General features: G+C 27.2%; 4 protein-coding genes across 4 annotated transcripts; all 4 read right to left on the bottom strand.

The window, feature by feature from the left end:
* Positions 1-252: 252 nt before the first annotated feature.
* LOC108768372 (odorant receptor Or1-like) lies at positions 253-4,859 on the bottom strand. The gene is made up of 10 exons (XM_018518773.1): positions 4,633-4,859; positions 4,077-4,412; positions 3,672-3,876; positions 3,410-3,565; positions 3,072-3,123; positions 1,737-2,085; positions 1,186-1,521; positions 803-1,007; positions 505-660; positions 253-300 (listed from the first exon to the last, which is right to left on the bottom strand). Exons 1-10 carry the CDS (start codon positions 4,857-4,859, stop codon positions 253-255), a joined length of 2,070 nt encoding a protein of 689 aa, XP_018374275.1.
* A 1,342-nt stretch (positions 4,860-6,201) lies between these two features.
* LOC108768364 (odorant receptor 4-like) lies at positions 6,202-8,644 on the bottom strand. Its single transcript, XM_018518767.1, has 5 exons — positions 8,418-8,644; positions 7,337-7,672; positions 6,830-7,034; positions 6,579-6,734; positions 6,202-6,249 (listed from the first exon to the last, which is right to left on the bottom strand). The coding sequence occupies exons 1-5, from the start codon at positions 8,642-8,644 to the stop codon at positions 6,202-6,204; spliced, it is 972 nt and encodes a 323-aa protein (XP_018374269.1).
* A 2,575-nt stretch (positions 8,645-11,219) lies between these two features.
* Positions 11,220-13,418, bottom strand: LOC108768355 (odorant receptor 49b-like). The gene is made up of 5 exons (XM_018518758.1): positions 13,057-13,418; positions 12,278-12,613; positions 11,839-12,034; positions 11,429-11,584; positions 11,220-11,285 (listed from the first exon to the last, which is right to left on the bottom strand). The coding sequence occupies exons 1-5, from the start codon at positions 13,416-13,418 to the stop codon at positions 11,220-11,222; spliced, it is 1,116 nt and encodes a 371-aa protein (XP_018374260.1).
* A 1,197-nt stretch (positions 13,419-14,615) lies between these two features.
* On the bottom strand, positions 14,616-17,160 carry LOC108768346 (odorant receptor Or1-like). The gene is made up of 5 exons (XM_018518749.1): positions 16,949-17,160; positions 15,972-16,307; positions 15,673-15,877; positions 15,082-15,237; positions 14,616-14,666 (listed from the first exon to the last, which is right to left on the bottom strand). Exons 1-5 carry the CDS (start codon positions 17,158-17,160, stop codon positions 14,616-14,618), a joined length of 960 nt encoding a protein of 319 aa, XP_018374251.1.
* Between the last annotated feature and the right edge of the window lie 374 nt (positions 17,161-17,534).

Raw genomic sequence — 17,534 nt, 5'->3', positions numbered from 1 at the left:
CCCCCCCCCCCTCTTTTTCTCTCTCTTTCTGTCTCTCATACTCTCTACATTCGCAGAAACACGGTTATAATGAGAATAAGTAATTCCTTTTTATTCTTCTAACTTGCAAAAACTAAATTTATACAAAAATCAACTGATTATAATGTTTTGTTCAATTGGTTCTGTTTGCATTATCGCTTAAAATTATTTAAATGCAAATAACAGTGTGAGGCTAAATTATTGGAATTACTATTTATATTGCGTCATTCTCTATTATATTTGTTGCAAAATATTGTAAGCTGAATACGATGTTTTAAGCAACTGCAAAAAATAAATATTCCATATAATAAATAAATATTAGAAAATTTAATTAGAAGTTATTTAACAAAAACATAACGAACTAAAAGGTTTTTTAAAAAGATTCATTTTATTTTATTCAAATAAATTTTTATACATATTATTACTAGATTTAAATCCTTTCAAACTTAATTGATTCTGCGGTAATAGCAAGCGTTTTATACTAACACTCACGAAAGAATCAAGATTCATCGAAATAATATAGGCGCTGGTAAATTCAATAGGCACTGTACTACGCCTCATAATTAATAATAAAGATTTTTTTTCATTTTGATCTAATATACACCATTCCATGTCAAAAATATTACTGACGAGTTGTCGGCTCTATATTAATTACAGAATAATATTAAAATATATATAAATTAATTAAATTAATTATGTATATAAAGAAATTAATTTAATTATTAAAAAATTGATAATTTATTCATCATTTAAATTATAATTTATTATTTCAAACATCGCATACCTTTAATTTTACCTCATTTCCATACCAGCAATAAAAAAAGATTTGCGTCAGCATACTGCACATGTATAATACCAGCTGAACGTACTTTGCATTTGTTGTAGTTGACCTAGTTAATTGATATAGGTTGAAACACACTACCAATGTGCTAACCATAAACTGAATAGCAATAGTAAACCTGAATTTTTCATTGACCGTGATAGCAAAGCTGTAATTAAATGTAATTAACTATTTCATATTTGCGAGTCGAAATTATAGCTATACTTTGATGTCTTTATTAATACACACAATATTAATATTTCTATCGCGCTAACTATATCATATATATATAATATATAAATAACTGTATTATATAAAAGTATATTATATTATATATAAATACAAACTCGAAAATACGACTGTGTTGTAGAATGCACTCCGGAAGAATACCAGGCTCATATGCTATTCTTTTCAAACGAGATTCCAATATTTTGATTTGACAGCAAATGTGTACCAATAGTCCACAAATCAGGCCATCGCAAGCAACATGCAGGACGGATCCGATTATTAAACTTATCAATTGATGAGCATATGTGACGTGAAATAAGATTGGCGATGAATAATCATACGGTAACCAGGCTCTGAATGTCAATGTCCGTCTTCTAAAGTCCGTGAGTAACGATGTTAACGTAATGCATACGCAAGTCGTTTCAACCAGAATTGCATAATGTATCGTGTTTGCTCTGCAAAATAACTGTAGACATTGTCGCGTTTCATTTGTAGTTCAGTGTCTTATTTAATATCAATTTTCCTATTTGTTCCTAATATATAATTTTAATAATTACAATATTGCACTTTACTATAACATAAAGGCATAAAAAACATGATAGCCTTAACCAGAAATATTTAAATCTCGATCTTTTATTTTAAAATTAAATTACATTTTCAGAAAACTTACTGTACGCCCTTATCAAATTTGTTGTGAATTTCGATTTCTTCCGGTTCCAATGGTCTACACGGTCTTTCCGTTAGAATGTTCGTTAACAAAGCAATATTTTTGCGATTTATCAACATACTAAGCATTTTACAACAAGATACAATCATTGCAAGTAACATGTAGAAATTATCAGTGAAATCGTCCGCATTATCCACAGTAAGAATAATATCCAATAATTGCGATAAAGTAAACGTGTTTATTAGCACAAGCACGAAAAATGTGTGCGTATGGTAGATTACACGTTTACATGACGATGTCCAAGAATCCGGTCGCCAGCAACCACAAATAGTTAGAAATTTAAAAGTCGAATCTAATACTCGCATTTTAGTATTTCTCAGTATAATAGTTTATATACACCGTGAAAATTAAATGATAACAAAAGTTTACATACACTCTTTATATATTTTTCACATTCTTCTTTAATCATATAAAATTTTAGATATGTACTGACTAAAAAAATTGAGCAATTAATTTTCTCAGATATCTTTATAAAAATAAATACAAAAATTTGTTTGAATAAAACTCTAAGTTGTAATAAAATTGTTTGCACAAATATTAATCCAACGTGCGACAAACTCTTTAGAACGACAATTATAGAATGTCTATAGATTTGCGAATTTCTAGCAAAGATCCTCGTTTAACTCGTCCCTCTTTATACGATAGTTTTTAATATTTAATTTGTAACCACGTCCCTCTCTCATGTGCAACGCGAATACTAAACACAGACTTTATCTGATGGTAGTACACTGTATTAATACTTTCAAAATAAATTATATGTTAGAACTGCTGTGAAAGGAAAAAAATGACAACCCTCGAATGCCGCATAAGCGATCTGTGTATCTGTACGCCGCATAAAGTACTGACATTGGTAACTCCCACCTTCTACTAGGAAATATTTAATATTTTAGGAAATATTACTTCTACTTGGAAATAATAAAAATAACGATTTATTATTCAAATAGTTTTAAAGGCAACAGATTTTCTCTCTCTGTTTAATCCCTTTTACTACAATTTTTAATTTAATACAAATGTATGCAATCTCTAATAATACAATTATTTGTGCAATGTAAGTAAAATCCGCACTTCAAAATGAGTTATAATAGAAAATGTAGTACACAAATATTTTCGTTTTTTTTCTGTTTATGATATCAATAATACGAGAGATAATTATCAGTATTATATAATAATAAAATTTTATATATGTATACATGTGATATTCATATTCACATATTCGTGACATAGATTTACATTGCGTTGATATCACCGATATTTTTGCTATATGTATCCAACATTATGAATCTTGTGTTTGCTTAAGTATATTATAAGCCGAATACGATGTCTTGAGCAACTACAACAGAAATTATTACTAACGTTATTTTAGATAAGTTATTTGAATATATGTGAATTTTATTTAATTGTTTTTTATTTTACATTTATAATTAATATATAATTAATTATAATAAATTTTGTCGTTAAATATAATAAATATTTAAATTATTATTAATATAAGTAAATATCTATTTTAATTTAATATTGTTTTTTATTAAAAAAGAGAAAGCACTTTTAATATTAAAACTTTATTTAATTTAAAGATCTCTACGTAATTATATATAATGGCACATTACAATACTAACACCCACAAACGAATCCAGATTCATAGAAATAACACAGGCACTAGTAAATTCAATTGGTACTACAGCACGTCTCATGACCATTAGTAAAGTTTTCTGAGCACTTACATTAAATTTGAACCATTCCATCTCGAATATATTATTTATCAACTGTCGACTCTATATTTTAACAATTAAGAGAAAGGGAAAAGACCAGTATATTTATTTTATCTATATATTAAATATTGAAATAAAAAAAATACTTATTTTAAAAGTTCTCACATACTTTCAATTTAACTTCGTTTCCGTACCAACAATAGAAAAAGATTTGTGACAGCATAGAGCAGGTATACATTATTAACTGCATATATTTTGTTCTTAACGCTGTTGACTTGGTAAATTGGTACAGATTAAAACACATCACCAATGTACTTACAACAAACTGGATAAATATAGTTATCCTGAACTTTTCGTTTACTATACGAGCAAACCTAAATTTAATAAAAAGTAATATTGCAACTTTTAAATTAATAAAATATATACAGGGTTTTTTCCAGAAATCATGATGTAATCAAGAAGGGAATGATTTTACAGAAAAATAAATTAGAAACGTAGTAAACAGTCTGTGTGCTATACATTGTACACCTTAATAATAAAAATACATCTATTTTCAGCATAATTGAAAACAAACTTGAATATGTTGTTGTGCTGAAGAATACACTCGCGAAGAATATTAGGATCACGTGCGCTTTTCCTCAGACGATGTTCCAATATCTCTATCTGACAGCAAATGTGCACTAGGAATCCGCATATGAGACTATCGCAAGCCACATGATGTACAGATCCCATTGTAAAACTTATCAATTGATGAGCGTATACAAATGGAAAAAGTTGCGACGAGGAATAGTCGAATGGTAGCCACGCTCGGAACGTCAAATTTCCTTTCTTGAATTCCGTTAATAATGATGTCACGACAACAGATAGACACGTTGTCTCGACCAGGACAGTATAGTAAAGCGTATTTGACCTGTAAAACGACTATAGACGTTTTCGCGTTTCATTTTTTATTCAATATTTTCTGTTACATTATTTTCTTTTAGTTAAAGCGTTACGTCTGATTTATTTATTCATTTAAATAAAAACAGTCTTAATTATTGTATAACAGCACCTAACTAATTTATTTTAATTATATCTTAATTATATGTATTAAAGAGCATTGATAGTTGATGCTAGCTCGCGATGCTTACTGTATGAGTTTTTCGAATTTCTGTCGAATCTTCATCTCGTCGGGTTCAACCGGTCGAAACGGTTTTCTCATAAGAGTTTTGATTAACATCTCAATGTTGCTGCGATTCATCAACAGAGCGAGCATCTTACAGCAAGAAACGATCATAGCGAGCAGCACGTAGAAGTTATCGGTGAAATCGTTGGAATTATCCACGATCATAATAAGATCCATCAGTTGCGATAGCATAAACGTGTGTATTAGTAACATTACGAAAATAGTATACACATGATAAACTAACCGTTTGTATGGAGTTGGCCAAGAATCCAGTCGTCCACAACCGCAAATCGTCAATATTTTGAACGTAAAGGCCAGTATAAACATCTTTAATATCTTCTGTTATCTTCTTTGATGTTATTTATTAATCTCTCCTTCGTGAAAACAGTTATAATAAATTATTTACTTTATATTTTTGTACACATATACACAAAATACGTATCTCTCAATGTCACACTGTTAAAATTTTGAAAAATTTAGATATTGAATAATTCTTTATTTCAATTAATCAAAAATTTCAAGCATTTCATAACATGACATTATCAATCAATCGATTACACAATCTATACATATACGTATAATAATATACGTAAATTGATAACTAAATTACATCATAAACGACAATTTTCTTATATTATTTGATATTAAATATTATAAGGAAATTATGAGAAAAATTATCTTACAATATAATGTGATATGCAATAAAATCTTACAGTAAACTAACGGTCATTAAATGTTGTCTATAGCTTCACGATCTTCGTGCAATGATACAGCTTACCCAACTATTCCCTTTGACAACTTTTATTATTCAGATTGCAATTGTGTTCTTCACATAATACTATTTTCATACACTCGGCTAAACACAGACTTGATAATATTAAGATATTATGACATAATAATACTCCACGTGAATTATGTTTTGTGATATTGCATGTTAGAAAACAGAACAGAGGAATAAAAAATAATAACCCTCGGATGTCGAGTCCAGCTCTCCGTACTTACTCTTCATAAAATATTAACGTCAGTAACTCTCGTATACTTCAACCAAAAACTATTTAATTCATGAAGGCGTAAATTTGCCATATCGTAATAAATTTTTCTTCCTTGTATTGATTTCTGTTGCTTTCTGATTTTTGATAGTTTATGTATAGTCTGTGACGTGTGCATGTGTATATATATATACATAGTAAAATATTACTCAAATCCATAAGAATATATTTCGATTAATGCATAAGTAAAAATAATATCGTATAATCAACAATAGTAAACATTCTAAGATTCTATAATTAACGTAAATTCTAATTGCAAGTTTCTCTCCTTAAATATCTCTCTATACTCAAATGCCATAATAGATAACATTATAAAAATTATGTTACCATTGCCGAATAAAATCATCTGATATAACTGTTTAATGTTTCCCTGCATATATATTAGTAATGCAAATCTATATTATTGTAATCACCTTAATAATGATTTGTATTGAAAAATGACGAAAAATAAAGTAAAATTCTTCTTCTACTTTTTTTTGCCGCTCTTACATTTGTTTCAGTACATTGTAAGCTGAATATGATGTCTTGAGTAACTGCAATTAAAATTATTAATTATGGTATTTAAAAAAAATTAAATATACATATAGCCAACAATATTAATTATATTAAAATTATTAAAAAATTCTCCTAATTTATTATTTTTTAATTTGTACCTTATGCATAATTATTTTTTACATAAGTAAATAGGAAAAATATATTTAGTACATTGAAATTGTGTGCTTTTGATAAGAATAATATTTAATTGTAGTTTTAATTGAATATAATGATTCTTTAAAAAATTTTAATGGAGATAGATTAACATTAAATATTTTACTTATAATTAAGCTATTAGTTACAGGTGAGAATAAATTTTAATACCAACACCCACAAATGAATCAAGATTCATCGAGATAACATAAGCACTGGTAAGCTCAATTGGTCTTGAACTTCGTCTCATAATCATTAATAAAGATTGTTTAGTTTGTTTGTTTAATTCAAACCACTCCATTTCAAATATGCTATTAATCAAATGACGACTCTACATTTAACAATTAAAGTCCATCATTCATTTTATTTACGCAATATATAATACTAAATATCCAAGTAACAGATACATGCTTCACACATATATACCTTTAACATAACTTCATTACCATACCAGCAATAAAAAAAGATTTGTGATAGCATGCAGCCCATATACATCATTAATTGCATATACTGTGCTCTTGACGCTGTTGATTTGGTAAATTGATAAAGAATGACACATACTACTAACGTACTCACAACAAATTGTATAACAATAGTCAATCTAAACTTTTCATTCATCAGACGAGCAAACCTAAAATTCAAATCGAATACTGTAACCTTCTTTAATTAATTAAATATACAATAACATGAAATTTTTTTAAAGACTAATAAGAATTATTATAAAATAATACAAATAGTGTGTGTTGTGAGAAAAATAAAGATACACTAAATAAATTAATAGTTAAAGTCTAAATACATAAAAAATATGTATATTTAATATTGTCAAAAGTATGAAAACACTTCTTTTTAAGTAATATAAATAGCAATGCAATGTAATATATCAGAGTAAATTTAAAATATTTATATATGTAATATTAGTTGCATAAAACCAACTTGAATATATGATTATGCTGCAGGACGGATTTGCGAAGAATATCTTGATCATGTGCGACTTTTTGCAAACGACATTCAATTATTTCTATCTGACAGCAAACGTGAACCAGTAATCCACATATTAAACCGTCGCAAGCAACATGAAGAATAGATCCAGCTGTCAAACTTATCAATTGATGCGCGTATACAATATGAAACAGTGACGACGAAGAATAGTCGAACGGCAACCATGCCCTGAATGTCAATCTTCCTTTTCTGAATTCTGTTAGCAATGATGTCACAGCTATGCACAGACATGTTGTTTCAACCCAAACTGCATAGAAAAGCGTATTTGTCCTGCAAGATGTCTACTTATAGAGATTTTTCCGTTTAATCAGGATTTTTACTTAAACTTTAACTATGCAACTTGTAATATTTCTTCCTAATCATATATTAGTAATATCAAAACGTTAGCATAATATATATCGCCAGTTTTAATAAATAATTTATATTAATTAATTTATGTATAGAGATGTATTAGAAAAAGTTATAAATTTAATCATTAACCAAAAATTGTAAAAATTATTGTAATTATTAGAATCTCAATTATAATCATATGTAAAAACATAAATAATTTACATACATTAAATACTTAAATATTCTAAAAATTTTAATTCTACAAATTAGTTAAAAATTAATTAAAACTTTTTATTTGATTTATAACATTTCTAAGAATTAACTAAATTTTAACTGTAACTCAATAGAGAAATCCGTGAAATCACTTTTTAACCAGGAACACACAAGTGTATATACACAGCCCAATTCGAATGCTCGTATGTATAATTCTCATAAAATATATAATATAATAGAAATTTTTTTAATTTAAACGCTAGATATTAAGGAATATATTGGTACTAAATGTGTATTTTTTCTAATAAAAAAATTATAAGCAATGGAAAATAAAAAAAGATTAGAAAAAAGTCGAGTATAACATACCGAAAAATCGTTAAGGATTAAACGTGATATGCATACTTTTAATTATAGTTTACTAAAAAAAAATGATTTTATACGTCCAAGAGAATTGTTGTATAATAGTACTCACTGTACATGTTTATCGAACTTCTGCTGAATTTTGATTTCGTCGGACTGGATCGGTTTACAGGGTTTCCTTACAAGAATATCGATTAATATCGCAATGTTACTACGATTCACCAACAGAGTGAACATCTTGCAACAGGAAACAACCATTGCGAGTAGCATGTAGAAATTATCAGTAAAATCGTCGGGATTGTCCACCGTTAAAATTAAATCCATCAATTGCGATAGCATAAATGTATGTATAAGTAGCAATATCAAAATAGTGTAGAAATGATAAACTAACCGTTTACATAGTGTCGTGCAGGAATCTGGTATCCAGCATCCGCAAATCATTAATATTCTAAACGTAAAATTTAATACTTGCATCTTTAATTTCTAATTTATTTCTGTTGGAAATATCATTGTCTGTCCTCTAAATAAAACGTATGCTCGTAAATCATTTTTTAAAGTTTATATAATATTCTCTATTTCCTTATTTTAAATATTGAAACGTGAATCCCAAATATATATCTTGCAATATACAATAATAATTACTTAAAAATGTGCTCGAAAATATTCGTATACAACAATAAATTGATATTGCTAAATTTCAATTCAACGATTTTCACTATTTACAGATAACGATATAATAAAAATATTTTCTTAGAACATATAATACACAGTGAACTCTTGAGAAAAACTGACAACCGTAGCCTTACGTCTATAGCCTTACAGTCTTCCAAATGACAACATGCTTTGCAACTCCCCCCTTCGTATGTGTTGTACGATAATTTTCATTATTCAGATTGCTGCTATGCCCTTCAGATAATAATATTTTCATGCATCCCACCCATTCTGCCCTGTGTAATTTTTTTTTCTGGTAATAGGATATAGATCACTCAATATTACATCTTGACATAATAGTACTTAATAAGAGATAAAGCATTAGAAAGTAGAGCTACAAAACAAAAAAAAATCGAGAAATAATTTATTAAATCATAATGTAACCGGTAATCAATTTTAAAGCTTTATATTGATTTTTATAACGGCAATTTCTATTTGAACATTCTATAACTTACAAAAGTTCTAAGAAGTCGAACTCTGTACATATATGCATTTCAAAAGTGTTACTTCAAACAACTTAAATTTAAGCTTTCTAAAAAACGGAAAAATTATTTGTAACAAAAAATTATTGATTAATTAATAATATCAATATAAAGAGAGAAAGAATATGTTCTTGTCATAATTAAATGTCATTTTCGTTTCACAACTTAAAAAATTACCTTTAAAATATCACCCTATTTAAGTTGATTTTTTATACAGATAAATTAGTTTTTGATGATTAACAAAGTAGTGTTATACCTGAACTCATTTATGATAATAACCCAAAAATCATTTCTAGAGTTGTATCATTCTTAAATAAAAAAACAGTATTCTAATTATGTAGATAATACAAATACGGACGCAAAATGTAAGTAAAAAATTGTTACATAGTATTTTTTTAAGAATACACAGGTTCCGAATTACTTGAACACCCTTTTAAAATGAAGGAAAGTAATTTTTATGAATAATACTAAAAATTTTGATAAGTGGATTGAGTATGCTCTTTCTAATGATGATATTTTCAACTTTAGATTCCGAAAGTGAACTATCTAGATTTAACTTTAAATTTTTTTTAATGTAACATGTGTATTGTTTATTAATTGCAGATTCGGCTTACATGCAAAAAAGTAAGAAATTTTATCTTGGAAATTTTTTCTTGAAAATGCCTCCATTAATCTTGAAATGATCTTAAAAGTAAGTAATGACAAAATTAATTTTAACTGTTCTTGGCGTAACCCATGACCAACCACATGCCACAATACGGTAGTTACATAACCACATGTAACTACCGTATGTATAATGGAGAGGGTTTCGTTTGCACACCGCTTCGTTTGCATACAATATATTGCACACACGACAATACTGTACACAGCGTATTGCACACACGACAATATTGCACACACGATAGTATTGCACACAGCGTATTGCACACACGACAATATTGCACACAACACATTGCACACAGCGTATTGCATACATAACAGAATGCACATAGCACATTGTACACACAACAGTATTGCACACAGCACATTGTATACACGCTATTGGCCTAGTTAGTACGTGTATCAAGTGCACGATATAAACTAAGCCAATAGCGTGTGTGCAATGTACTGTATGCAACACTGTCGTGTGGCAATACTGTCGTGTGTGCAATACTGTCGTGTGTGTAATGTGCTGTGTGCAATACTGTCGTTTGTGCAGTGTGCTGTGTGTAATATTGTCGTGTATGCAATGTGCTATGTGCAATATTGTCGTGTGTGCAATACGCTGTGTGCAATATTGTCGTGTGTACAATACGCTGTGTGCAATATTGTCGTGTGTGCAATACGCTGTGTACAATATTGTCGTGTGTGCAATACGTTGTATGCAAACGAAGCGCAAAAGAAGCTGTAAGCAATCGTTTTGTAGGCAAACAGGATTCTCCCTGTGTAACGTAATATGATTTCTGAGATTTTTCATAAAAATCAATTCCTTTCATTTTAAAAGGGGTATGCAAGTTTGAAACATTCTGTATATCTAATACAATACAATATGCAATTTAAATTGTGTTTCTTTTCTCTAATAACATTAATATATCAAGATTAACTATATAAAAATTAATTATATATAATAATCAATTATTAACATTAAATAAAATATTTATTTATTTTAATTCTTATTTTATTTTCATGAAAAAAGTCTATATGATGTATATACATATCAATGAATATGTATAACAATTTTCTTAGTTAGCTTTGTCATTTTGCGTTTGCTGAAGTATGTTGTAGGTCGAATACGATGTCTTAAGCAACTGCAACGTACAAAGTCATCTTGTATTTCAATAAGTTCAAAATTTATTTAATAATTTAATATTTATACTTTAAAAGTAAATGGACATTTTTTAATTATCATAAAATAATTATCGTAATATAAAAATTAATTATTTATACTGACACCCACAAATGAATCCAGATTCATAGGTATAATATAAGCGCTATTGAATTCGATTGGCATTCTACTACGTAATGCAATTGTTAATAAATTCTTTTTTGTATCTTGCCCTAATGTAAGCCATTCTATTTCAAATAGATTATTGACTAATTGTAGACTCTATTTATGAGAATGATTATTTATTAAGGTCTTAATTATATAACAAAAAGAGATTTAATTAATACGCAAATTGCATATGAATTTTTGTGCACTTTAAAAAGCATTTTATACATTAGTATAAATAAAATGTGTACATTATATGTATATTTGTCAATATATATTGTATCTAGATAATGTAAAAAAATAAAAAGTTAATAAATAAAAACTAAATTAGGAACATTAACATAGGGAGATATCCATTCCAAAAAAACTACCTTCAATTTTACTTCATTTGCGTACCAGCAATACAAAAAGATTTGTGTCAGCATGCACGACATGTACATTCCTAATTCAACGAATTTTCCGCTTGTCTTGGTTAGCTGATATAAAGTAAAGCACACGACTAATGTACTTACTATAAACTGAAAAGCGATAGTAAACCTAAATTTTTTGTTCAATAGAAACGCAAATCTGAAATCAATTAAACACATTTTAACATATTTTATCACATTGATGGAAATATTTAAAAAACATAATAATGAAAAAGTTACGATGTATAAAAATCTTTGATTTGCATGTACAAAGAAATAAAAAATTTTAAACAAGTTTAAAAATATATTAAATAAAAAAATTATTCAGATAGAAAGACATTTTTATTCAACTTGTTTATGTATATTAAAAGAATATTTAAAGAAAAATTATAATAAAACGAACTTAAATAAAAGATTGTGTTGAACAACACAATTGCGAAGTACTTTTGGATTATGTACAATATTTTTCAAACGACAACTTAATATTTCTAGTTGACAGCATATATGCAACAATAATCCGCAAATAAGACCATCACAAGCAACATGTAAGACAGATCCAACTGTCAAACTTATTAATTGATGAAAATACGTAAAATGGAAAAGCATTGTCGAGGAGTAATCAAATGGCAGCCACGCTCTGAACGTTAACTTTTCTTTTCTGTAATCCGTGAGCAAAGATGCTACAGCCGTGGATGCACACGTTAATTCAACTAGGATCATATAATACAGAGTATTTGTCCTGTAAAACAGCTGCATGCATTTTCATTTTGATATTCAACGCTTTCTTTAATGATAATCTCTCTTTCATACTTTTTAATCAAGATAACTTCTAGTTAAATAAATCTGTTAATTTTTCAAATTGAAAAGTTAGTGATACACTTTAATTCTTTAAACAATAATTTTGATAAGAAACAATGTACATTACATATCAACTGTTTGTTAAAAAAGGAATGTATTATTATAAGAAAGTTACAAAATTACAAAATTTCTAAGAAAATACAAAAAATAATACTGTTGAAAAATAGTACTCTTTAATAAAAAAAAATAATTAATAAGATATTATAAATTTTAATAAAATTTTATATCGATCTCTTAAACAAATATAAATTGTTTATATAATTCTTTAATATATAATTAAATGTGAAATATAAATACAAAATGATAGTCTTACAATGTGCTTACTCAATTAGCTTATCGTATTTATGTTGTATTTCTATTTCGACTGTATCACATGCTTTGCACGGTTTATTGATAAGAATATTTGTAAGCATGGCGATGTTATTACGATTTATTAACAGACTAAACATTTTGAAACAAGAAACGATCATGGCAAGCAACATGTAAAAGTTATCCATGAAATCTTCCGAATTGTCAACGATCAGAATTATATCCAAGAATTGCGACAATGTAAATGTATTTATCAGTAAAAGTATAAAAATAGTGTACACATGATATATTAATCGTCTATGTGGAGACATCCAAGAATTCGGTATCCAACAACCGCAACTCGATAAGATTTTAAATGTAAATTCTAATAAGCTCATTTTAACTTTGATTTTGTCTATCTTTTTACTTTAAAAAGTTGTTCTTTACAACAAAGAAATAATTTATCAAAAATTTTACATTCTCTGTTATGCGTTATATAATTATTTTTAATAAATTAATTTATCAAACAAATTATACGTTACTAAAAACTAATTATCAATTAATTTCGTTAAGAATAGCTATACTGTAGTGACAAAGTTAATATTATAGTGATATTGCAATGCACAGTGAAATCTGGAGAGACTGACACCAAATGTCTATAGTCTCTTGCAAAAAGGCTCTCGCAGTTTTCCGATAATAATACGACATATGTTCAGCTTCCTTCTTCATACGAGAATTTTTATTATTTAGACTATAATTGTGCCCTTTGCGTAATAACATTTTCATGCAGAGACAGTGCAATCATTAAATAAAGATGTGATATTGTATACGAAGTCACGATATAATAATATTTTATACGAAAAGTACTTTGTTAAAATATGTATAAGAACTATAAGTTCTAATCAAAGAATAAAAAACAGAAATTGAAAATTATGTAATAAATAATGCAATGTTCATATGTCGTACATCCAGTTGTGTTCCATCCAGTCAAATACTTCAATATTTTATCACACTGCAGTAAACTACAATCTTGTATAGACACATGCACGTTAATATAAAATAATATGTAGAAATATAAATTTATATATATGGACACGTATCGTAAGTAAAAATACTATAGAAAGAATATACAGTTCAAGTAATAACGTTAAATCAATTTTTATGTAGCATAGTTCCATAAGCGAGCCTATTAATTGAATGGAAGTATGTAAAGTACTATCGTTGAATAATCAAATGATAACTCGCTTTAAATGTTAACTTTTTTCCCAGTTGGGCCATGAAAATTGCTCAATACAATTTCTCATATTAATATAAAGAGTAATCATATTATTATTAATGAAAAAGGTGAATTAAAAAAATATGTATTAAAAAGATATTACCTATTGATAGTGTCAATAGGAGAAAATATTGTATAGCTTTTGAGCTATTTATGTAGTAATCTTATTTAGTACAATCTTATTTAATACATGAAGATATTGATTACAATAATCTAACTTAAGTTTTATTTTTATACACATTTGTTTTATACAGGAATTAAAATTGATATAAATACAAAATATAAATATTGATTTTCTTCTACTTTTTTTACTACTTTATTATCGCATTTGTTGAAGTATATTGAAAGCAGAATATGACGTCTTGAGCAACTGCAATAAACATAATTATTTGCTTATCACGTACTTCTATGCAAATTAATAATTTTTTTCCTAATAAAATGTACATCATAGAAAATTTATTTAATATGCAGAAAACTAAAAAAATCATGTTATGTAAAAAAAACATAATTTTATTTAAAAATGTCGATAACTGTTATATAATTTTTTTTAAATAACTTTTTTTTTAATTAATTACTATTATTTATTTTAAATCATATCAATTTTACTTGAAACATTTTTTTAAATAAGAAAAAAAACATTTTGAACTCTGATTTTCTGATTTAGTGAATAAAATTGAATTTTGAACTCAATGATTCTGTCCAAATTGCTCGAAATTCACTTTCCTTTAGCTATTAATTTAAAGTCCATTACGAATTTTAAATTAAAAATAAAGATTTATACTAACACTGACAAATGATTGAAGATTCATAGAGATAACATAAGCACTGGTGAACTCAATAGGTACGATACTACGCATCATAATTATTGACAAATCTTTTTGCACACGATAATCCAACACAAACCATTCCATTTCAAATATATTGCTGACCAGTTGTCGACTCTATATTTAAAAATACGTACAAAAAATTTTATTAAGTTCTGAAATTTTAATTATAAAATAAAACAGAGAGATTAAATTTTATGTTTTTCTTATAGGTTGATCTATATGGATAAAAAATATGATAAAACGAAAGAAAATGTGTAATCTAATTCAAAATGTAAGTATTTGTATTTTCTCTCCCGTCTCTCTCCCGCCTCCTCTCCCTCTCCTCTCCTCTCCCCCCCCTCTCTCTCTCTCTCTCTCTCTCTCTCTCTCATATATCTTATTTTATGTGTATGAAATATAAATTAATTTTTATAACACAATAATTTACCTTAACATCATATCTATCACATACTACTGACATATTAGATATTAAAGTATATGCAAACATAAATAAATAAACATACAATATGAAGAAAAAAAATCATATGTAAAAAATATATCCGTGCACACCTTCAACTTAACTTCGTTTCCGTACCAGCAATAAAAAGAGATTTGTGTCAGCATGCAAAACATATATAATACTATTTGAACATATTTCGCACTTAACACACTCGTCTGCGTCAAGTGATGCAGATTGAAGCATACTACTAACATACTCACTAAGAACTGGACGGTGATTGTTAATCTAAATTTTTCATTTGCTATTAATGCAAATCTAGAATCAACCGGACGTAAATTTCAAATATGTTTATAATTATTCATATTTTGATAAATTATTATATAACAGTAATGATAAAAAAAGAACTAACTCGAAAATGCATGTATGCTGTATGACACATTCCCGAAAAATATGTGGCTTATTGATAATTTTTTTCAAACGACATTCCAATATTTCCAACTGGGAGCAAATGTGCATCAATAATCCGCAAATTAGACTGTCGCAAGCGAGGTGAAGAATCGATCCAGCGGTCAAGCTTATCGATTGATGAAAGTAAGCGATCCGAAATAACATTGGCGAAGAATAGTTAAATGGTAACCATGCTCGGAAAGCTAGATTGTGTTTTCTGTAGTCTTTAAACATAGATGTTCCTACTGCAAACGCACATGTTAGTTCTACTAAAGTCGCGTAGCAAAGCGTGTTTGTTCTGTAAAATACATATTTTCGAATTTTCCTCGTTTCTTTCTCCATACACATTAATGTTAATATATTATTGAATCATAACATTTTAGTTTAACGTCATGTAAAAAGTTAATCTTTAATTAGATCAATTTATAAAAGTAGAGGAAAGTCACCGGAAAAATTTTGTTTTTAGACAATATTTCTTAAACAAAAAGTAAAAATAAAACTTTAGAAACATAAGTACAAACTAAAAAGTGTCTTCCACCAGATAATAAAAGCAATTTTTATAATATTGTTGTAATTTTGCAATAATTATAAAAGAAAAAAAAATTAAATATACACGAATTATTTAGAGTTTGTACTTCCTTAATTAGCTAAACAGATCATGATTTTATTAGTATTAATAAAGTGCAATAGTTAGTTCCTGAGAAGAGGAGATGTCACTTTAGAAGACCTATGTCAGTATTGGCGACTTTCCTCTACAGTACATGTCTTACTTAATGTCTAAGTATATAACATATACTATGCAATATTTTACGTCATAGTTATTTTCTTTTTATAATATTTGTAATATAATGAAGAAATTTAATTCTTTACAACATGTAATATTTTTATAACATGTTATATTAAACAATAATTAATCATTAATTATTTTAAGATACTTACTGTACAATCTTGTCAAATTTCTGTCGAATTTCTATTTCATCATGTTCAATAGGCTTACATGGTTTTTTCATCAGAATATCAATCAGCATCGCAATGTTGTTACGATTTCTCAATAAACTGAACATCTTACAGCATGATACGAACATAGCAAGCATCACATAGAAATTCTCGGAGAAATCATCGGCATTGTCCACAGTCAGAATTAAATCCATCAATTGCGATAATGTAAATGTATTTATTAGCAAAACTATGAGGACCGTATATACATCATATATTATACGTTTGTATCGTGTCGTCCATGAATACGGTGGCCAACATCCGCAAATGGTAAGAATTTTAAATGTAAACGTCAAAACGTTCATTTCTTTTTTATTTGTAATATTTGATAAAAATACAATAAAACAATTTTATTATACAATTAATACAGAACGTTTTTGTACTATCTAAATTATATAACTTCTTTATTTCTTTTATGATTACTTTCAATATTATAGAAAAAATATTATGTTTCTATAATGTTCATTATAATTTACAAATACATAATTCTTAGTTAACAAATTATATACATATGTATATTAAATAATTA

The sequence above is a fragment of the Trachymyrmex cornetzi genome, unplaced genomic scaffold (assembly GCF_001594075.2).
Source record: "Trachymyrmex cornetzi isolate Tcor2-1 unplaced genomic scaffold, Tcor1.1 scaffold122, whole genome shotgun sequence".
Classification (NCBI taxonomy): Eukaryota; Metazoa; Arthropoda; class Insecta; order Hymenoptera; family Formicidae; genus Trachymyrmex; species Trachymyrmex cornetzi.
Note: the sequence above shows the minus strand (reverse complement) of the source record. Positions and strands in the feature narration are given on the sequence as shown.